At 40.6% G+C, this 24,238-nt stretch overlaps 1 protein-coding gene across 1 annotated transcript; it reads left to right on the forward strand.

The window, feature by feature from the left end:
• Positions 1–11,698: 11,698 nt before the first annotated feature.
• LOC149303896 (vomeronasal type-2 receptor 26-like) lies at positions 11,699–23,425 on the forward strand. Its single transcript, XM_089480854.1, has 6 exons — positions 11,699–11,989; positions 14,876–15,730; positions 16,773–17,000; positions 19,172–19,298; positions 22,327–23,221; positions 23,311–23,425. Exons 1-6 carry the CDS (start codon positions 11,699–11,701, stop codon positions 23,423–23,425), a joined length of 2,511 nt encoding a protein of 836 aa, XP_089336980.1.
• The last annotated feature ends 813 nt before the right edge of the window (positions 23,426–24,238 follow it).

The following is a 24,238-nucleotide window of genomic DNA, read 5'->3' on the forward strand; positions in this document are numbered from 1 at the left end:
TCCTTCCCCATCTTAATGTGACCAAGAGAAGCATACACTCTATTAAAAGATGGTGGAAAACCCTAGTGCTCCCTTCAAGAAAGTTAGTCTTAGGACTAGCTGATGCTTAAAAGCCCTCTATCTCTCCCTCCAAACTTTGATGTTATAGTTTCAATCTCCCCCGATGTATTTCTCTTTCTCGGCATCCAATCTATACCAAGGCTGGCGAAGTCAGGCCCTTCCTGCAGCTGAGCAAACAATGGAAATTATCACACAATCCATTGCATAGAAACCTTTTATCTTTTCTTTTTTTTAATATATATATTTTAAAGTATAACAATTCTTACATCGATTGTACTTTTTCCATTTCTTCAAGATATATACAATAAACATATAATTCACATGTATGCAACTCCTTATTTCCAGTTGACATTTATACCTTCTTCTTTTTCTTGAATAAAACCTCCATCCTTTGGAAACTTACTTTCATATTGACCTTTGAATTTGTTAATCTTTAAACCATAACTCAAATTTTAACCAATTCCTTCACCTTTTCTAGTTTATATTAATTTCTGTTAATTTATCCCAATATAAACATATGCTTTTTCCAATTTTGCCAATTGTTTGGTTATTTATCTCTAAACTATATCCACTTGCTGGCCCATCATCTTTTCTGACTCAGAGTATTCCCTTCTTGATGTCTATTATAATATTCCGTTATCTAGCTCTGCTGTGTGTGTGTGTGTATGTGTGTGTGTGTGTGTGTGTATTTCCAAGCTTATCCCATGTTTTCTATATTCATTCAATTCAATATTGACTTAGGCTATTTACAAGAAATTTCTTCATCTATTACATACCGATATTTTTCCATCTTAAGATCTGTTTCCCTTTTTGGAGAATTCTTATTTACTTTCACAGAGGAATGCTAATTTACATTCTTATTTTATACTTTTCATAAAACACATTTCCATTTGGTTTTCACAAATTTATAAAAGTTTTCCCAACTCAATTGTATTTCTTCTTCTGTTCTGTCTTTCATCCATGCTGTTAATCTGTCCATCTCGGCTATCTCGTAAAGCTTGATAATCCATGTTTCTATGGATGGTGTTTTTGTATTCTTCCAGAGTTTCGTGTATATTATTCTTGCGCAGGTTAGAGCATAAAATATAAATCTACCACTTGATTTAACCATTTCTTTATCCACCATGCCCAACAGAAACACCTCTGGAGTAAACGGAATCTCAAGTTTTAACTCTATTCTCAAGCATTTGTATATTCTAGTCCAATATTGTTTAGCTAACCTACACGTCCACCACATATGAAAATAGGTTCCAGTGAAACCTTTTATCTTTTCAAGGTACAGGAGAAGCCCAGATTGGGTACAGGATACCTAGTGCCTGGGCACAAGTGTGCGTGACAAAATCCAACTGTTGAAGTGTATATCCTGCGTCTTGGGATAAAAGGCAGTGTGATAATCTCCTTTGATAGGGACTAGGGCTGGGTCTCTTTAGTTCTTTCATTCTTTTTCTTCAAATTAATGCAAAGAGGAAATTATTTGTATATTTATGAATTAGAATTACATCCTAGCTTTACTCAGTACATATACATGTCTCTCCTTCTCATTTCATGATGAAAACAACTCAAATCAGATCACTGAAGTACATCACGATGAGTAAAGGAACAACTAGTCTAAATAGTTTTCCAAGATTAGTGGTGGCATGCAACTCAATATTTCAAGTGAGTCAACCAAATCATTGCAATATTTAGGTATATCAGGCAATATTGTGTATTTTTGATACTGGAATATCAAGGCCTTCTTACACTGCTCCTTGATTTTCTGTTTTCTTAATTGAGAATAGCTTCTGGCAGTGCTTCCAAAAAAAGACATACACACATGTAAGTCCACAAGGCCACAAATAGGATCTCATTTTAGAATTTTGTTTGAAAGGTGACCTATCATGGGGTTTTGTTGGCAAGTTTCTTTGGAGGTGGTTTGTCATTGCCATCTTCTGAGGTTGATAGTGTGTGACTTGCTCATGGTCACTCAGTGGGTTTCCATGGCCACTCAGGAATTGAACCTTGATCACTGGAGTCATAGTCCAGTGCTCAGACCACAGTGGCTCTTCATAGGATTCTTTACACAACAAAACATAATTTGGCTTAGAAAAAAGAATAAGATCAGGAGTTTATTGAATAAATCCCTCAAAGTGAAGGAGGAGGAATTAAAAAAGAATCCAAAGAACGAATCAATTCAAAAAGAAATAAAAATCCTGAAAAAACAAATTGATCTGGAAATGACCGTGGAATTAGAGAAAAGATTGAAAATGGTGAAACAAAAAAACTTTGAACAAGCTAATAAAACGGGAAAATGGTTGTCATATAAACTAAAACGAATTAGGAAAAAAAGAGCAATCAACAAAATTAAAAAAGGAGAAAAGATATTTACCCAACAGGAGGAAATCAAGGAGGCATTTCGTGTCTTCTACGAAAACCTGTATAAGAGAAGAGGAGGAGAGTTAGATAAAGTAGAAAATTATATAGACAAATTAAATTTAATATCTATTGCGGAAGATTGGCGTGAAGAATTAAATAAACCAATAACGAGGACTGAAATTTGGGATGCAATTAGGCAAGCTAAATTGGGAAAGGCCCCAGGAAATGATGGCATACCAAACTCATTTTACAAAACTTTTATTGAAGAAATTACACCACCTCTCCAAAAAGTTATGAATGAAGCTTTATTGGAAGATATACCGGCCTCTTGGAAGCAAGCAGACATTATAGTCATACCCAAAGAAGGAAAAGATGTAGAGGACCTAAGTAGTTATAGACCTATATCACTTTTAAATAATGATTATAAACTCTTCGCCTCCATTCTAGCCAAAAGACTGAAAAAATATTTGGTGGAAATAATTGGGGAAGAGCAAAGGGGTTTCCTACCAAACAGACATATAAAAGATATTACTAGGACAATTATTAATATTTTGGAATACAGGGAGAAACACAATGAAAAGAAAATTGGATTATTATTTTTTTGGACTTCGAAAAAGCTTTTGATTCGGTTAATTGGAACACACTATTAAAAATTCTACAGAAAATTAATATAGGAGAAAACTTTTTAAATTGGATCCAAAAAATTTATAGCAACCAATCGGCACAAATTTGAATTAATAATGATAAATCTAGGAAAATTCAAATTCAAAGAGTTACTCATCAGGGTTGCCCACTTTCCCCCCTTTTATTTCTACTAATTATAGAAATATTAATTAAAACTATCAGGGAAGAACTAAAAATTCATGGGATCAAAATTAAAGGGACCTGCGTAAAGATAAGAGCCTTTGCAGATGATGCGGTTTTGATAGTGGATGACCCCCTAAGAAATATGCCATTCGTGATGACGCTGCTAGAGGAGTTTGGAAACATAACAGGCTGTAAGATCAACAAAAATAAATCAAACATAATTACCAAAAATCTGAGTAAAAAAGAAGAAAAAGAGCTGAACGAAACAACGGGGATTGATGTAGTAAAAAAAGTTAAATATTTGGGGATTATAATTTCAAAAAAAATCAATTGATCTTTTTGAGGATAACTTTAAGAAAATATGGAAAGAAATAAAAAAAAGATTTGGTGTCATGGAATAATTTGGGCATTTCATTGTTGGGTAGGGTCTCCACTATTAAAATGAACATCTTGCTGAGAATGTTGTTTCTTTTTCAGACAATCCCTATTATACCAGTGGAAAAAATATTCAAGGACTGGAACCAAGATATCTCCAACTTTGTCTGGAGGGGAAAGAAACCCAGAATTAAACTAAAAAAATCTTCAGGATGTCACCAGGAGAGGAGGATTTGATTTACCATCATTAAAATTATATTTCGAGGCATGTGCCTTACTATGGATTAAAGATTGGGTAACATTAGAAAATAGACTTTTATTAGACTTGGAAGGGGAAGATCTTAATATGGGGTGGCATTTCTACTTGATCTATGAAAGGAAAAATCAATCTAAATTATTTTGTAATCATATCTTTAGGAGACCATTATTTAGAATTTGGAAAAAATACAAAAGACACATTCTTCCTAAAATATTTGGCTGGGTATCCCCACATGAGGCCATACACAGAAAAGAAACAAGTGAAGGGATTTCCTGGCTTAGATACGAAGATTTATGGAAAACCACAAAAGGAAAAATCTCACTGAAATCAAGAGAAGAAATAATGAAGGAAAGGGGAGATGGTTAAAATCTAAACTAGTTTACGTACAGACAAATTTATGAAAAATTCAAAATGGACGAAAAGACATACGAATTTGAACCAGACATTAAAAAATCCGAATTGGGCAAAATCTTGTACACTGAAAGTGACAAGCTAATATGTAAATTTTATCCAACACTGCTAGCTCTGGATATGGAAGAAGAAATGGTAAAAGAACAAATGGTGAAATGGGCGAGGTGTATAGGCCATTCAATTACATTAGACCAATGGGATAAAGTTTGGACAGATATCAAGAAATTGACTCTTTCTCAGTCCATATAAGAGAAAACTGTTATAAAATGTTTTATTTCTGGCACTTATCACCTTATAAAATGGCTAAAATATATAAAACTAACAAAGAAGCATGTTGGAAGTGTAAGAAAGAGAAAGGTACCTTTTATCACTGTTGGTGGGAATGTGATAAAGCCAAACTATACTGGAAAATGATCAATAATTCAATTAACATGATTATGGGGACTAAATTAACACTAAAACCAGAACTTTACCTACTAGGAATGATGGATGGGGACATCAAAAAAGAAGAAAGAAAGGTGATTTTTTATATGATTTCTTTGGCAAGGATTTGCTTTGCCCAAAATTGGAAAAATGAGCAGACCCCAAATAAGGATGATTGGCTGCTAAAATTACTCGAGGGTATGGAGATGGACATGCTAACAGAAGCGTTAAGAAATGAGTTCAATAATAATGTGTCAGTGGATTGGAGCAAAGTCTTAAACTACTTGAGCATGGAATCGGGCAAATCAAACCAGACAACTCTTAACTTCTTTGCCATTTGTAATCTATAAAAGAGTGATTCCAGATGAAATGATAATTATCTTGCAACGCTTATAGGGTACTAATGTAATAACACTGAATATGCAAAAGTCAAATGATAACACTAATGTTTATAGTTGGCAGCTAGGAAGTCAATACTTGTTGTACGTGTGTATTGTGTGGGGATGTAAAGGGAGGGAATGGAGAAAAGGGGGAGGGGGTAGTTTAGAATATGTGTAGGTAGTAAGTTTGGAGAATTTGTGATTGGTATTTGTTGTTAAGTTATTTGTTGAAATTGAAGAGGTATTCTACATTTTGAAATATTTTCTGTATACTAGTTGCATTGCTAGATGTATTTATATGTCTGTGTATGTCTTTTTTAAAATAATAAAATAATAATTAAAAAAAACAAAGTGGCTCTTCATGAAAGTTACCTGCAACAAAATATTTTTATGATGTCATGGCTCTTGAAAAGATACTTTCTGTTCCAGTTTGGCATTGAACTGCAGCATCCTATACTCCAGCCATCTCTGAGAAGATTCAAACACTCCATGATTAAGTAATTATGGGTAGTCAGGCTTCATTCTCTCTGTCACACACTTCTTCTCTCTCCCTCTCCACTCCTCTCTTTCCTGCTTGTCTCTCCACTTACTCTAATAAAGCATAAGTTAACCACAAAAGTCCATTCTACTACTGCACAGGAAAGTGTTGTCACTCTCCATTGCTTCTGGACACATGTGCTTGAATTCTCCCTGCCCAACTGATCACGCCTTGATGACTTTCCCTCTTTGCCACTGAGCTTAAGTCCATGCTCAGACTTAAGACTCCCCAGTAAAACTCTGTTCAGTCTTTCTCTTTCTCTTCTCTCTTTCCACTGGACTGACATTTCATGTTTATATATGTCAAATCACAATCCACTATTCAAATATGTCCTGTGGCAGACATCTTTGGTCTTTCCATTAAAGTGAATAGCACAGGGCAAATAGATCTCTGTAATGTCCTCCCCGTCATACCGTCCTCTGCCAGTTCCGCGATCTTCATTCTCTTAACCTTAACCATCTCACTCAGTCCTTGGACTCATCCTTCGCTTCTCTCAATCTTGGGGACTCTGCTGATTCAGCTATGTCTTTACTGAATTCTACTCTCTCTTCAACTCTTGACAGCTTTACCCCAGTATCTACGCGCGTGTCCTCCTCTTCCTCTACGACTAGGCCTCAGCCCTGGATCACTCCCATTGTTATATTTCTCTGGTCCTGCTCCCGAGCAGCTGAACGTCTCTGGAGAAAGTCCAGGGAGTGGGCCGATTTTATCCATTTTAAGTTCATTCTTTTATCTTTTTCACGCGCCCTGTCGATGGCAAAACAAGACTACTTTAAATCATTGATCTGCGCCAACGAGAGGTGCCCGCATCGCTTGTTCTCCTGTTTCAACACACTGTTAAAACCCTCTCCTCCCTCCGTCTCTCCATGATTTTCTCCCTCCGACTTCGCCAATTACTTCATTACAAAGATCACTCCCATTCGTTCTGAGTTAACTCCTCATGATTTGGCTCCCACCATTAATCTCCTCGCCCCTCCTACTAATAAACTCTCTGTGTTTCCTCCTGTTTCTTTGGAAGAACTCTCTTCACTGCTGAACTCATCAAAACCCACCACCTGCTCTCTTGACCCACTCCCTTCTCGTCTTCTAATCTCTATAGCCCCCTCTTTGTTACCCTCCCTCCTCTATATCTTTAATCTCTCTCTCTCTTCGGGTTCCTTCCCCTCAGTCTTCAAACATGCCTTAGTTTCCCCTATCCTGAAAAAACCCTCTCTCGACCCCTCTTCCTTGGCTAGCTATCGTCCAATCTCTCTTCTTCCTTTTCTCTCTAAGGTGTTGGAACGAGTTGTCTATTCACACTGTCTTGAGTTTCTTGAAACCAACTCCATTCTGGATCCCTTCCAGTCTGGTTTTCGCCCACAGCACTCCACAGAGACGGCCCTTACTAAGATCTCGAATTATCTTTTGCGGGCCAAGGCGAATGGCCTTTATTCTATCCTTGTCCTTCTCGATCTGTCTGCGGCCTTCGACACCGTGGACCACTGTCTCCTAATAGATGTACTCTCTGACCTTGGTTTCTCGGGCCTTGTTCTCGATTGGTTCACATCTTACTTGTCAGATCGATCTTTTTCAGTGGTCTTGGGTGGTCAGACCTCATCTTCTGTCCCCTTATCTGTTGGAGTTCCTCAGGGCTCTGTTTTGGGTCCCCTTCTGTTCTCTTTATACACACTCTCTCTTGGCAAACTTATCAGTTCTTTTGGTTTCTCCTACCATCTGTACGCCGATGATACCCAACTGAACCTTTCCACCCCTAATCTTTCACCAGAGCTAGAGCAGCAAGTGTCATCCTGTTTAACAGCTGTCTCCCACTGGATGCACCATCGGCGTCTGAAGCTCAATATGTCCAAGACCGAGCTTCTTGTTTTCCCTCCTAAGCCCACCCTTCACTATTCCTTTTCTATTTCTGTCAATAACGTCTCTATCCAGCCGGTCCAGGAAGTCTTGGTTTCATCTTTGACTCCTCTTTGTCATTCATCCCCCAGATCCAGACTACAGCCAAAGTCTGTAGATTTTTTTCTCTATAATATCGCCAAAATCCGTCCATATCTCTCAGCTTCTACCGCAAAGACACTGGTCCATGCCCTAGTGGTCTCACGACTAGACTACTGTAACCTCCTCTTGGCAGGGCTTCCCCTCTCTCATCTCCACCCATTAATTTCTGTTCAGCATTCAGCTGCACGCATTATTTCACTCGCTCGCTGTTATGATCATGTCTCCCCTCTGTTGTCCTCCCTTCACTGGCTCCCTCATCCTTTCCGCATCAGGTACAAACTTTTGCTACTCACCTTTAAAGCCCTGCATGGGCTGGCCCCTCTTTATTTAACCGATCTTCTCTCTCCCTACATCCCTACTCGCATTCTCCGCTCTGGCAGCCAAAGTCTCCTCTCTCAACCCAGGATCTTCTCTGCCCCGTCCCGGATCCGTCCCTTCTCTCTTGCTGCCCCTCATTCCTGGAACCTTCTTCCTCTGCATGCACGGCTCATCACTTCCCTAACCAGCTTTAAGGCTGAGCTGAAAACCATATTGTTTAGGGAAGCGTTCTCAGGGAATTTGTGATTGTCATCTGGCTGTCTGACAATATTTGATGTGATGTGATTGTTTTATATTTGATGTTTTTAATTTGTTTTTTCTTCTCTATATGGTAATTTTATCTATTCCTCTTTTAATTGTTATTATCTTAGAATGTATGCCTTGGGCAGGCTTTTATTTACTCTTTAATTTTACCGACTTTGTACAGCACTGTGTATAATTACAGCGCTTTAGAAATAAAGTTTAATAATAATAATAATAATAATAATAATGTTTTGAACTTTTTATAAATGCTCTTGTCTTTCTATGATATAATATACTGTCTTGTATTGTATTATGGAGGGCAAGAGTAGTGTAGCAGTTTGAGCATTGGGATAGGACACTGGGGTAACAAAGTTTGAATCTTGCCTCGACCATAGAAACCCACTGTGTGTCCTTGGGCAAGTCACATTTTCTCAGCATCAGAGGATAGCAGTGGTAGACCCCTCTGAAGAGACTTGAAATGAAAACCCTCTGAAAGGTTCACTTTCAGGTTGCCATATGTCAGAATTGACCTGAAGGCCCAGAACAACAGCAACAAACATGTATGGTACTGTATATGGAAGACATATCTTAAGGAAATGATTCCTTCTTGAGAGGGGTGAGAATATCATATATGCTGACGGTGACTGGTGACTGGGTCTGGCTTTGAATGTGACTACCACTTATCTGTTGCTATGGTCTCAATGGAGACAAGGCAGCAGAAAAAGAGAGAGGAGTGCACACCCATATCTCCTTCCCTGGTGCTCTTGGCCCAGCGAGGGGGAAGGAAGGGTTAGTGTGCTTATGCATGCATACATTCTTCCCGTCACCTTGGCCAACCTGAATCTGAATCCTGAATCTGGTGGCCCAGGGAGCCCAAATGGGCAGCCACATTGGGGCACGGAGGGGACTTGCAGCATTGGAGTAGGGTATGCCTTTACTCTCTTACCCTAGTCAGGGCAAACCCATATTCCCAGTGGCTTCCCCACATGCAGCAGGTGAAAGAGGCAGGCCTGCTGAATTTCTTTTGGGACAGGAGGTCCCCTTTTCTGGCAAGGACACCAAGTGGTCAGTCGCCCAGCTGGCCTTGGTGCCATCCACCAGCAGAGCTGGAAATGAGGCTGTTGGGCTTTACGTCATGGAGTAACCATGCCCAAGGAAAATGGGACCCCAGGGTATTGCCACATAAACTGGTGGGACTGGCTGAGGCTGCAGCCTCTCAGGGCCTGGTGAAGGATATGAATGGAGGCCAGCCGTCTCCCCAACCAGCAGCCCTAGGTGGGCACTTGGATGTCTGGTGCCCACCCAGCTGTCACCAGGCACCTACACTGGTTCATACCAACATTAGGGATTTCCGAGAGTGTGAAGGGTATAGTGAATCTACGCTGTCTTGGTGATCCTTTCCCACACATTTTTCCTTCTTTCTACTCAGAATTTCAGACCAACCATCATGTACTAGAATTCCAGAATGTATAGTGTGATCTTTACTACTCCTTCAAGCACAGATGGTATCAAACATGTTTTCTCTGGTGCTGCATGAACTCAAAAGCTTTGAGAATGATTATTATCTAACCTATAATTTCCTAACTTGTGATTCTGGCTGCCTGTGGAATTGCAGCACCAACAAGAGTTTGGAGAATAATCTGGATTTATTTAAATTGTCATATATAAAGGATCCTTTCAAGGGAAGATCTGCTTGAGGCTCACAATGAAGATTGGACAGCTCATCACTTACTGCCAATGCTTAATGTGGAGTCTTTGGATCAGAAAAAGCTGCTGCTTTGGTGGGGTTGGTTGTTTATAGCTGGGTATTGCATGAAATCAGAGCAAGAGATGCACGTATGAATGTTTGTGCATCATTGGGACTGAGCACAAAATGGCTCTGACAGAGGTTTTGTTACTCCTCATCTTTATCCTGTCCGATAGTTTGAACACAAGTTTGGGCTCTATGTGCAACTGGCAACGCCACATTCAACAAAATTCTGTTCGTTCCATAGGAGATCTTCTCATTGGGGAATTTGTGTCCATTACATTAGCAGAAATGTCATTAAACGACTTTAGGGAAGCACAGGGAAGGCCCTACATAGCTTGGTAAGCAAGAAGAAGAAGTAGAAGTTTGGCATTTTTTTTAATTTTTAAATTTAATATTAAAATAAACCTTTATACATACATAAAAGAAATCAAACAAACTGGTACCATCAAAGGATTTTCCATCATTTACATTGTCAAATGCATAAGACCATGATTTACCATTATCCAGAACCTTTTAACTTTACTACAGGTCCACCAACAATGATAGAATGTTCCTAATTCTTCTTTTCAGTTCCAACAATGGTTGTTGGAATGTTTACATATTTTTGAAATTTTGGCCGGGGTAATATACCAGCAGAAATACATCTTATAGCAATTTTCCCTTAGTGTTTGCAGAGCTGTATACTTAAGTGTTTCCCCCCATACATGCTCCGATTTTTCCAATACCAATGGGTGTCCTATATTTTTTGCCCACTGGATCATTCCCTCTTTAACTACTTATTGTTCCATTTCGATTTTCAAGTGGACATTGTAGAAATTTTTAATTAGTTTTTTTGGAGTCTCTAATTAAAATTTTACTTAGCTCAGATTCCTCAAGTTCAAATCCCAATGTTTTATTATCAATTTTATATCATTCTTTGATTTGTCTATTAAGGAAGCACAGGGAACAACCTACATAGCTTGGTAAGCAAGAAGAAGAGGCTAGAAGTGTGGCTTTGAGTCAGTTTAGTATGATTTAAGCGGGTCTGGTTTAAATTATTTCAGTATTGACACAGATGGGTCAGTGGTGTCACTAGGATTGGTGTCATCCTGTGCAGTTGGTGTCACTCCCCTCCTTTGACCTCCTCCCATTTCACTCTATACAGACTCCTTAGCAAGGCTTGAACAAATGTTACTCATAACTAGCAAAATTAAATTTATAGCTACAAATTACAATATTGTATGCACAACCTAAATGTTTTAATGTAGACATAGTGAAGATTTGGTTAAAATGTGATTTTTTAAAGGAATATTTTAAAAGAATCAAATTTTTCAAATGTTCAGGGGCTGAAGGAAATCAGTGAAAATGCTTCATAATTACAAATTGCATGTTGGAATTGAAAGAATATAGGTTGATTTTTATTGGTATATTTGCAGCAAATTAATTTCTCCCAGGTACTCAAAAAAGACTAAACAGAAATGATTCCTCCATAGACAATTATATTCTTGAAGGACTGATGTGTCAGAGAGACTAGGAACCATGTTTCTTTTAAAAGAAATAGTAAGAAATATCATGTTGGTACTAAACCACATCTCTGTCTTTAAATTCTTTAATTCTAGTTGTAGTCTAAATGTATGTCTCTGCATCAGGATACAATTGATGGATGAAACCTCTGAAAGAGGATATCGCAAGTCCATCTGCTATTCTTATATCCTTCCTGTTTTATTCTCAAGGTTTCCCCTGGTATAATAAGTAAATAAAGTGCATTTCTACCTTTGATATAAACTTGTACAATTAATTCTGAATGCAGGATGTTGACTAAGAACTACCAGCTTGTCTTTGCTTTTGTTTTTGCCATTCATGAGATCAACAAGAATGACAAGTTGCTGCCCAACTTCACATTGCAAACAGAAATCTTGGACAATGCATTTAGTTCACTGAAAGCCAGTTTTGCCACATTGGATCTCCTCTCACTGGGACAAAAGAATGTTCCCAATTACAAATGCACCTGGGAAAAGAATCTCATAGCCATCATCGGTGGTCTCTCCTCTCAAACGTCCTTCCAGATTGCCAATATCTTAAATATCTATAAACTTCCACAGGTAAGTATGTTCATACTTCATGCCTTAGTACAGATTTTTTTTCTTCCATTGCCTCTATTGCTATATCCTTCTCCTAATTTGTAAATTTGAAATTGTCTTGTCAGTACTGTGTGTCTACTCAGTTAACAGTTCAGGTGTGACTTTGCCACTGGTGTGAATTTGTTTTAGTAATTTCTCCACACTGGCTTTTCGTTGTCTTGATTTCTGTTTGGGCCTGGCATCTGAGTTCCATGCTCTAGAAGAGTAAATGTAAGATATATCGCTACATGCTTTCATAAAAACCTCTCCCTGTGAATCTCAGTGCAATGATTCCATGCTGAAATAGACCTGCACCACTCTGCCCACTTCCCTCCTGATTTTGGAGAAGATTTGGAAAACATCTTTTCTAACTGTAGTAGGATGGATGATGCGGGAGAATGTCTGGGTCAAAGGCGGGATAAAAACCAGGATCTCTTACCTAAGCAAACAGACAGAGAGGCTAAGCCTCATAATTCAGAAGGTAACCCACATATTCATGTGCTGCATGCTTCTGCCACCACAAGGGATGGGAGAAAAGTACATTTCAATTCATTGGGGGGAGGGAGGAATCTTATCCATTTTGTACCTTGCAGAACTCCATACATTCCTGAAAAGAAGCCATATAGAATCATAGAAACATAGAATCGTAGAGTTGGAAGAGACCACAAGGGCCATCCAGTCCAACCCCCTGCCATGCAGGAACTCTCAATCAAAGCATTCCCGACAGATGGCCATCCAGCCTCTGTTTAAAGACCTCTAAGGACGGAGAATCCACTACACTCCGAGGGAGTTTGTTCCACTGTCAAAAGGCCCTTACTGTCTGGAAGTTCCTCCTAATGTTGAGGTGGAATCTCTTTTCCTGTAGCTTGTATCCATTGCTCCGAGTCCTAGTCTCTGGAGCAGCAGAAAACAAGACAGCTCCCTCCTCAATATAATATCCCTTTAAGTCTTTAAACAGGGCTATCATTTCACTTCTTAACCTTCTTTCCTCCAGGCTATAAATATCCCCAGCTCCCTATGACGTTCCTCATAAGACATGGTTTTCAGACCCTTCACCATTTTAGTCGCCTTCCTTTTGACATGCTCCAGTTTCTCAGTGTCCTTTTTGAATTATTCCAGGTGGGGCCTGACCAAAGCAGAATACAGTGGCACTATTACTTCTCTTGATATGCAGAATTCTAGATATTTCCAGGTTTGGGAAAGCAAAATAGTGTTCCAAAATTGCATACAGTAGGTGAATGACTATGGAAAAAAATAATGTATTTTTGGAATGTGCAGAGATGTGCTTTAGAGTGTGGTCAAAGTGGCTTAAATATTTGCATTTGGAAAACTATGCAGAGAAATGCAAAAGAAATACTGTGAAGGATCAAAAATTCTTGCAATCTAGTCCAGACCAAAGTAGGGAAAAGCTGGAAAGTAAGGTAGGCTTGTAAACCCTCCTTTCCCCTCTATGTCTGTAAATATTGTCCCGTTCTATCAGAATATGAGGGTTTCTGTGCATGTTTCATGTACTATTGAAATTTCACATATTTTACTGTGGGGATGGATTTCAAAATTGCACATGGCTTTCATGCATAGAAAATGTGTTTTGCAGGCAGAAAACATGCTAAAAATTAAAAGGAAAAATATACTTAGACAGAATAAATGATATCCTGCCCAAGAACATGGTCTTTGGTGGAATAAAGTTGCTCCTAGGTGCAGGCTTCAGTCTCATTTCAACAGCTTATATTTCCATTCACATTTTTCAGCTTCCGAAAAGAGAGAAACTGTTTGGCTGCCATCATATTAGTTAGTCACCACTAGAGTAGTGGTGACTAACTTTCAGTTATTGAAAGTTCAATCGACATGTAGGGAAAACCAACAATTTCGATGGGCCTTTTTTTGTCAGGACTAACAACAGACTTTGGGCCTTTGTTTGTAAAGGCTAGCTCCAAAAGGCTCCAAAGGACTCTGGTGAAGGAACTGCAACACATGACTCCTTTGAAGGAATACAGAAGCAAAAGTATAAATTATGTGAAGCCAAACTATAGCAACATCACTTTAAGTGAATTGTGCAACAAAGTGGGCCCTCCACATTGGCTGGGGTTAGGAGCACAGGTCCCTGGGAAAGTAGGAAACCCGCAAATAACAAAAAGCCTGTTTTTTAAACTTGAGAGAACCACAATGTAGGAATCTCTAGGTCCTCCAGCATGACCTATGGCTGATGTTGACCATAGAGCCTTATTGAAGCAACTAGAGATTCCTAGAGAAAGCACACTAATTAAATCTGGAAAAGTCAGAACGGCAAATGTGGAGGACCGACTGTATTCTGCAAAAGACAAAGAAGATTCATCAAATGTTAAAATGTGTAAAACATATTATTCTGGCACCATGGTCAATGAGCTGAACATTGTGGGCTAAAGGGGAACAATGTGTTTGGAAGGGAAAACTTACTTTTCACATTAACGTTATTTTTCTACCCTGTCAAGTGAGTGAGTCTTTAGTTGCAGGTTGCTCTGCTCAAATTCTGACATCTGGAACAGAGTGCTGTTAAATAACCCTCTCTTCTATTTTTTTTTATTTTTTATTTATATACCGCTATTCCAAAGAGCATAGCGGTGAACAGCAAGTAAGCTAATTAGCAAGTAAGCTAATTTGCCCTCAACAGTCTGGGTACTCATTTTAGCGACCTCGGAAGGATGCAAGCCTGAGTCGAGCTTCGGCCCTTTTGCTGGTCTTGAACTCGCAACCTTGTGGTTTTGAGTGAATGGCTGCAGTACAGGCATTTAACCACTGGTCCTGAAACTAAAAGGGTCATGTTTCCCTAACTAAAGGAAGAATTCCATTTCCTTTTAATTTTTTAAAAATGTGTTTCCTCCCCACTTCTAGCTGAGTTATGGGTCTTTTGACCCCATCTTCAGTGATAAAATTCAGTTTCCCTCTCTTTTCCGGATGGTGCCAGATGAAATCTTTCAGTATTTTGGGATTACTAAGCTGTTTGAGTATTTTGGATGGAATTGGATTGGTCTCTTCATTACAGAGGATGAAAGTGGAGAGAGATTTCATCGACTCCTCAGTGCAAGTCTTGTCCAGAAGGATATTTGCATTGCTTTGACACAATCCATTCCCACAGTGACAAGTTACTTATCAAATGCATTCCTCCAGAAAAGGCTAAATGCCATTGCCTCTATTCTTCTCTCAAAGAACATTAATGTGATTTTGGTTTATGGGAACGCTCAATCTATGGAGGGTTTACGGATAATTCTTGAAAGCCTTGAGTTTCTTCAGAAGCAACCTATGGAGAGAGTTTGGATCACAACTGCTCAGTGGGATGTCACAACTGTTTTCTCAGGGAGAAAGTTCACAGAAAGATCCTTCAATGGCACCTTGTCCTTTGCCCTCCACACCAATGTGGTGCCAGGATTTCAGGAGTTTCTGGAGAACCTAAATCCAATTCAGACCAAGATTTACCTCCTAAAGGAGTTTTGGTGCAGTGTATTTATTTGTTCTCTCCCAATGTATAACTTGAATTACCCAAACCTGAGGAATTGCACGAGGGAAGAGAAACTGAGGAACCTTCCTGGATCTGTGTTTGAAATGGGGATGACTGGTCAGAGCTACAGTGTTTACAATGCTGTCTATGCTGTAGCCCATGCTCTTCATGCTGCCAATTCATTGAGCACCAAAGGGAAATCAATGGATACTGGGAACACTTGGAGATTACTGAAAATTCAGCCCTGGCAGGTATATCCTAGGTAAAATGACTACTTAGATAAATTTCTCATTACCTGTCAGTTAAGGTGAGTCATTTAAGCAGAGAGACAAAAAACATCCCCCACAGAATTTATAATTCTGTCACTTTAATTATTGTTGTTGTGTTTGCATCAGGTCATTTTCAACATATGGAAACTCTAATGCAAATATATCATAGGGTTTTCTTGACATGATTTGTACATGGGATGGGGTTGCCTTTGCTTTGCTATGATGCTGAGAGATTGTGGCTTGCCAAGGTCCCCCATTGGTTTCCATGACTGAACTGGGATTCACAGCCCAGTCTGCGAGAGTCACACTACGCACTGGCTGTCGTTTTCATCATGTGTATACATGCACACCCACCTTCCAACTTTTAAACAGACGTGCCAGACACCATGCTCAGAAATTGTGTATGAAGAGAGGAAGGAAAAGAAGTTGTATAATTTTTCAAATTCTTATAATAAATCTATTCAGGACCTTCTCCTAAATAAATCCCTGCAGCAGAAGAGTCATTTCATGGCAGAAGTTGTTCTTCTTTCCCCCTTTTCATTCTGTTTTTAAATACTTGTTAACTCTCTTAATTTACTTCTCTGTTTTAATAGGAAATTGTATTTAATTAGTTTTAGTTTTACTATACCATTAGAACTAAATGGTTTCAGCTGCATTTCTTTTCATTTGTGTGATAAGAAATGAAGAATCTGGAACTAGAACACAGACAGTATGACAGATAGATAACAGCTACATAGTTAGAAAGCAAATCCCTACTCCCATGAAGGACCCAAACAGACAGGCTAAAATAAAGCTGCTTCTGGTTACTTTGGAGGTATGCTGCTTAAATGACACACGAATCGCAGGAGGACAGAAGATGCACCAAAGCTGTGCTCCAGTCCTTAGGACTGGGGCATGGCTTTGGCATAGCTTTCAGCCTCTTAGGACGCATGCATCATTTAAACAGGATACCTCCAAAGTGACCCAAAGAAGCTTTATTTTGGCTAATCCACATAATCATCTTTTCCCCCCTGCTCCAATTTAGCTACGTTCATTTCTGAGATACATCCGTTTTAACAATAGTGCTGGGGAAGAAGTCTTTTTCGATGAGAATGGGGATCTGACCTCTGGATTTGATGTCATCAACTTGGTCACTTTCTCTAATCAATCTTTCCAAAAAGTCCGAGTTGGAGGAATTGATCCCCAGGCTTCTGCAGGCAAAAGGTTCACCATGAACGGCAGTGCTGTTGTCTGGAATCATAAGTTTGAGAAGGTAGATTTTCCTTTATATTTCTGAAAGTGAGATTCTTTGCAAACCAAAACTAGAGAAAAAAGAGGTCAATTTTGACACTCAGATATTACCTTTGGCGCATAGAGAGCTCATTCCCACTTAAAATCTGAGTCCCAATCTGGCTCCGCTCTGCTGTGGTAATCAATTCCAAAAGGTTCCTCACCCACACTGTAAATTAGGATCTTTTGGAATCTCTGGTTTTTGGCATGATTCTTGTCCCCATGTGTTGGCACCAATTTGTTGGCTGTTCCCCTGGTTTCCATGCTCCCTTCCCACTGGCCTGTCATCCAGCAGGAATCTGCTGCTTGAGCTGGGGAAGGGAGGCTGGCAGTGGCCCTGGCAGGCAGCCCTGAAGGCACCGTCTTTCGGGGAGGCGGAGGGGGACCAAGTCGGGGCTTGGGGCACGGGCGGGCAGCACTTCCTCCACCGCTGGAGGGCCAGGCCCCTCTCACTGCTCCTGAATCCATGTGGTTCCAGCTCTGTCAGAAGGATGTCTCAGCCCTGATCCTGCTCCAGCAGCAGTGGCATGTCAAAGGATGCATTGCTCTGCGGCTGTAGGGCTGGAGGACGGTAGTGCAGTGTGTTGGAGAGCGGAGGCTGGGGGAAAGAGCCAGGAGGAGTAGGAGAAGGAGGAGGAGGACTGGTGAGACTTTTTTAAAAAATCAAAATTAATTGCAAAATTGGTAGAATGGCTTAGCAGCTACTTGCTTTGCCAATCTATCTGTAGTGTGATTAAATTTTTTTAAAAAGACCCCAAAAGGTGGCACTGTGTGTGTGTGTGACTTCTCTTTTGGGATGGAAGACACACACCCCTGAGCTGAGATTAACAGGCACTAAGAATACATTGGATCTTAAAATCAAAGACTCTTTGAGTTGGAAGGTATTTTTGTAAGTGATGACTCTGAAATATGGGGAAAGTATACACTTGTCTGGCTGTTCAGCTCCAAAGTGCAATGGGGCAACTTTAATCCATGCCTTTCTGTGAAAAAGCAATAAAGTAGAATCTCTCCATGGCATTTTATCCCGATTCTATTTTATTGCTTTTTCACTTTGGAAAAGGATAAAATGCCACAGAGAGGTTCAATCCTGGCAAGTGTAAGGGGGGGGGGGGGAGAGGAAGAGGTGGGAGGAAGAGGAGGAAGAGGAGAGAAGGGATGACAGACCCATTGCAGGTGTGTGGGGGGAGAGAGAGGATGGAGGAAGAGGTGGAGAAAGAGAGGAGGAATGACAGACCAACGACAGGCGTGGGGAGGGGGGAGAGGAAGAGGAGGAAATCAGATGCAGCAGCGGAGGTAGAGGAAGAGAGGAAGGTGGGAAGTATGAAGAGGAGGAAGGAAGATGCAGTGGTGGGGGAGAGGAAGAGAGGAAATGGAAGAAGAGAGGAAGAGAAGGAAGGTAGATGCAGTAGCAGGGGCAAGATGAAGAGGAGATAGGAGAAAGAGAAAGAGCAACAGCGGTGGGGCGGCGGAGGAGGATGAAGATGAGGAAGAGTGGAGGTGGGAGGATGCTCGAAATGGGATTAATTTTTAGTTCTAATTGGCGGCTCCTGCAAAACAACGGTTCTTTTGAAAATCCCCATTTCCAAAAAACCCGGGTTAAGGGGGATTTGCAGTGGGCCCCACAAATTTGCATCGGGAAAACCCAGCACAAGAGTGAACGTCCTCAATTTAAACTAGTTTGCAAACCAATCTAAAATGTAGTGTGAACAGGCCCTTAGAGAACAAAACTCATGAATGTTAATTTGGACATGGTGGCAGAGAATTTTTCATTTTAAGTCATGGAGTTTTCTCTCATCTATGGAATTTTGCATTACAGAATCTTATTTCTCCACCATTGTTGTTGTGTGCCTTCTATTGGTTTCTGACTTAAGGCAAACCTATCATAGGGTTTTCTAGGCAAATTTCTTCGGGGGGGGGGGGTACCATTGCCATCCTCTGAGGCTGAGAGAGTGTGACTTGCCCAATGTCACTACTATTGACTATCTACTTTTCTCCACTATCCAATGTAAACCCAATCACTATCCAATCTAGTTACATAAGAAATCTAAAGATTCTTCTCCAACTTTAATGAAATGAAGAGATGGTGAACCACATTTCAGTTAAAAGAGTAAATTTATTCCCACCATGAATACATAACCTTATTCTTCCTATTAGATGCCACCCCGTTCCAGATGTGTTGAGAACTGCCAGCCAGGATACAGCAAAATTGTTCAGCAGGGGAAGTATGTCTGTTGCTATGACTGTGTTCAGTGTTCTGATGGGAGGATTTCTGTCCACATTGGTAAGAAAAAGGATATTGTGTCATATGGGGACTATTTACACAGAGGACTATTCTAAATCCCAACCAGCATCTCTCCTCTAAATGCCTGTCTGGAGTCGGTAATGGGCTGGATGAGGGAAAACAGACTCAGCTTGAATCCAGAGAAAATGGAAGTACTCGTGATAGGTTCCCCGGGCCCGGGGATGGATATTTGTCCACCTGTCCTGAACGGGGTCATGCTCCCCTTGAAGGACTCAGTCTGGGGGTGCTTCTGGACTCGTTGCTCCACCTTACATCTCAGGTGGATGCGACAGTCAGGAGCACCTGTTATCAGCTTCGGCTGATACGCCAGCTGCGACCCTACCTGGGCCGGGGGGACCTTGAAAGGGTGGTACATGCTCTGGTAACCTCTAGGTTGGATTTCTGCAATGAGTTCTACATGGGGCAACCCTTGTACCAAACCCGGAAGCTACAATTGATTCAGAATATGGCAACAAGGCTGGTCACTGGATGTTCCAGGACTCGCCATATAACACCTATACTGCAAGATCTACATTGGCTGCCCATTCGCTTCCGGGCGCAATACAAGGTGTTGGTAATTACCTATAAAGCCCTAAATAGCTTGTGCCCAGGGTACTTGGAGGACCGCCTCTCCCCATACAGTCCGCCCTGCACTCTCAGATCGGGTGGGAAACATCTGTTAAGAGTTCCAAAATCAAGATATATTTCTTCTTCACAAAGGGCATTCTCCATCTCGGCCCCTCAGACTTGGAACTCCTTGCCCGACGAGCTCCGCTCAGCCACCTCTCTAGATCTATTTAGGAAAAATCTGAAGACCTTTCTTTTCCGTCAAGCTTTCCCCCATGTGCCTTAATACTATCTTTTTCTCCCTTGTTGCATATTGTTCGATCCAGCTATTTTGTTGTATGGTTTTAATTGGTTTTAAATTGTTTAATAGTTGTAATGGAATGGTTTTAGAGTATTATGTACAGCTTTTAATTGGTACGGGTGGTTTTGTTTGCACTGTTGGGATATGTGTTGTCATATTGTATTATCCTTTGCTGTAAACCATTGTGATCTGTATAGGAATAGCGGCATAGAAATAAAATTTCATTCATTCATTCATTCATTCATTCACTTAATTCCTGACAATTCAGAGAAATAAGCAGATTCTAGAAAAGACTGGTTCATGGGCTAGAGGTATAAGGGGAGAAAATCAAATAGTTACATAATGTTTTTTAGCTCAGGAGTTTGCAACGTGTCTCCCTTAGGTTACTTAAACAAAAATTGAGGGTTTTTTTTTATACTGGAGGATGGAAAATAGGTGTTCAGTTTTTATTTAAGAAACCTGACTCTACAAATGCACCATCACTTAAAGAGCCTGTGCAGATTTAAGAGTAACACAAAGTCTGTGGCGGGTTACAGACCACCGAAAAGTGGCAGCCTGCACCCGCCCCTTTCCCAGCTGATCGGGGCTTCAGCGGCCAGAATGGCAGCTGCTGAGGCACCGATCCACTGCTTTCCAGGCTGCATGGAAGCGGCAAAAGGCCCCTTCCATGCAGCCTGGAAAGGGGTGTCCTTGGGGCTTCAAGCCCCAAGGACACCCCGCGACGGCGAGGAGGAGGAGACAGGGGCCGCTTGGCCCCTTTCTCTACTGTGTCGCTGGGCGCAGCCGTCTGAAGGCTGCACCCAGCGACACAAATGGCAAAAGGAGCTCCGTTTCGGAGCTCCTTTTTTGGCCGGGGAAGGGGCGCACTATGCACCCTGGCGTGGCGTGACAATGTCACGTCCGTGCCGCCCCGTATAGAGGCGGCGCAGTCATCACGTCGTAATGGCGGCGGCCGTGTGGAATGGCCGCCACCATTTTGTGTGCGCTCCACGTGTGCTAGGGTTGGGGTCGTCCGGAAAGGACGCCCCTTTCTAATCTTAGCATGTGTGGAGCACACACTTTTAGGCCTGTTTGTAATGGGCCTGTGTCTTCAAACAGGAAAGGGCTTCAACATTTTTGTGTCCAAATTAACATCTTCTAAAAATGCTTGGTCTGAAAGACATTCCTCCTCCACAAGAAAGCTCTCAAATTATTCAGGGCATGAGGAGGTCGTTTCAGCTTTTTGGCTGGATCTTTTGGGTGCTTTATCTAAGCTGAAAGGCATGTCAAAATATTAAGGATGTAAGGAAGGCAAAGCCAAATCCTGTCTGAATAATTCTTGCCAAGAAAACACTAGGACAGATTCGTATTAGGGTCACCAGAAGGCAGAACTAACTTGAAGACAGAAAGCATGACAATGAAAATGTTTTTATACATTCAGGGATATTCTGTTGTGACTTTTTCTGACCCTTCTCATGTGCCACAGAATAAGGAGAGAAAGGAAAACTCTAGTTATGATTAAGGGAATCTCCAGAAAAGAAAAGAAAAATAACTGAAGGTCTCATGTTTTCTTCCTGTATAGACAGATTTTGTTTTGGGGAGCTATATATACCATCAGACTGCTAAAAACATACATTTGGAGTATTGCCATTTCAGTCCCACCAAAACTCCCAAAGCTTAAGCAGATTCTCAAATGTGAAATGCTTTTTACCATTTAGTTTCACCTCTGGTGCCATGTGCTCTAACCCATCATATCCACAATGGTCCTAATGTCCCTGGTTCCCCTTGTCTTTCATGCATGGTAATATTTGATTGAAAGCCCCCCTGCCACCCCCTTTTTCTTCACTGCGCCCTAGATCTTTCCAACACCCCAAGGTCCAGCTGTCCCTTTTGGGAATCACTGGTATAGAGCATGAGGAAGTAGCCAAGTCTAGTGCCAGAACCTTTCTGTGCTCAAAGATGTAAATAAAAGATGTATGCTAGGAAAATATTTTTTGAAATACACATGCAAATGAAATGTCGACATGTTTATAAACAAAAGAGAATGTTTTATTGCAAACACATTCAACATTCTCATGGAAGAAAGAACAAAAATAAGAACAAAATTAACAATCTGTTCAGAAATCCGAAGAATATTTGCAGTGGTTTGGGAAACACTGAGAGCTTTTTGATGTGTTTCAGATGCAAGCGAATGTGCAAAGTGCCCAGGCGATCACTATCCAAATGAGAAGCAAGACCAATGCCTTCCTAAAAGAGACATTTATCTATCCTACACAGAACCCCTAGGAGCAGTTTTGGCTTCCACTGCAGTCTTCTTTTCACTAATCACGATTATGGTAATGGGGACTTTCATCCATTACCAAGAAACTCCCATTGTCAAAGCCAACAACTGGACCATTACCTGTATTCTGCTTGTCTCTCTGTTGCTCTGCTTTCTTTGCTCCTTTCTTTTCCTTGGCACTCCAGGGAAGGTTTCTTGCCTTCTCCGGCAAACAGTCTTTGGGGTTGTCTTTTCTATAGCTATTTCTTGCATGTTGGCCAAAACCATAACTGTGGTGCTGGCCTTCATTGCCACAAAGCCAGGGAACAAGATGAGGAAATGGATTGGGAAGAAGCTGGCAACATCAGTGATCTTTGTCTGTTCTGTTATTCAAACTCTGATCTGTGCTGTTTGGTTAATAACCGCACCGCCATTTCCAGAGGCTGACATGCACTCCCAGCCGGCTGAGACCATCTTGCAGTGCAATGAAGGCTCTGAGACTATGTTCTACCTTGTCCTGAGTTACATGTGGCTCTTGGCTTTCATCAGCTTCACAGTTGCTTTCTTCGCCAGGAAGCTGCCTGACAGTTTCAATGAAGCCAAGCTGATCACCTTCAGCATGTTGGTCTTTTGCAGTGTTTGGGTTTCCTTTGTCCCCAGTTACCTGAGTACCAAAGGGACAGATATGGTGACCGTGGAAGTTTTCTCCATCTTGGTCTCTAGTTTTGCTTTATTGGCTTGCATCTTCTTCCCCAAATGCTATATCATTCTGTTGAGACCTGAGCTCAATATAAAAGAAAAGATAGTAAAGAAAAAGCATTGATATTCATACAAAACTGCATCTTATTCATCATGTATGATCTCCTTTAATATATATGCTTATAAAATAAAATTACTGTGTTGAGGAATGCTAATGGGTTAGGACTATGGTCCTTTTGCATGTGGATGTATTTTTCCTCTCTTTTTTCCACCTTCACATTAATGTTGAAGAAAATAGTGTATAGACTCTACTTATTATAACCATATATAATTAAAATACATTAAGTATAGGAAGAGACATGGAAACAAGGAAGTGCTGTTGGATATTTTCTTCATAGATCAGGTTCTTTAGTTTATTTCACTGTTGAAGCCGTTTGATGATATTCTTAGTATTTGAATGTGTTTACTATGATAAGTTTGATTATACCATTACATGAAAAATGAAAACAGGACAGTTGGGGGAAAATTTTGGATCCTGCCTGTCTTCCTTTCTTCCCTGTTTTCTCTCTCCTTTGTCACCTCATTCTGGAGATAATAAGACACGAAGCTTGAATTTAATACCTATGAAAATTGGAGCATACGTATGAAAATGGAAACAGAATCAGATCAGGAGTCAGAAACAAAAAAAAAAAGTAACTAAACAAAAGAAAAAAAAGACATTCCCCAAAACAGTGAAAACTCAGAACCAAAAGAAATAAAAGAATAAAAAAGGAAAACAAGGAGGAATAGAAGAAATCGATATTAAACAACAAAAAAGGAAAATAAAGAATAAATAACATGGACACTTGTGTTACGCGGGGGATCTGGTCCGGACCCTTCCCCCACGTAAGGCTAATTCTGCGTATGCTTGAGCCTCATTCATTTGGGCAGTGCAGGAGTGCACGGGGCACCACTGGAGCATGCTCCATTCATTCGAATAAGATGCACTGCCCCTTGCGACCCACACACTCTCTGTGGCTTGAGCGCGTACGCTCAAGTTCGCATAAAGCACATCCGCATATAATGCGGGTGCACTGTAAATTGAAATAGCAAAGAGAATAGGTAACAACAACAACAAAATCTCTAAAAGACTAT

Source organism: Sceloporus occidentalis, unplaced genomic scaffold (genome assembly GCF_023333645.1).
Source record: "Sceloporus occidentalis isolate IW3139 unplaced genomic scaffold, rSceOcc1.0.p SCAF_14, whole genome shotgun sequence".
NCBI lineage: Eukaryota > Metazoa > Chordata > Lepidosauria > Squamata > Phrynosomatidae > Sceloporus > Sceloporus occidentalis.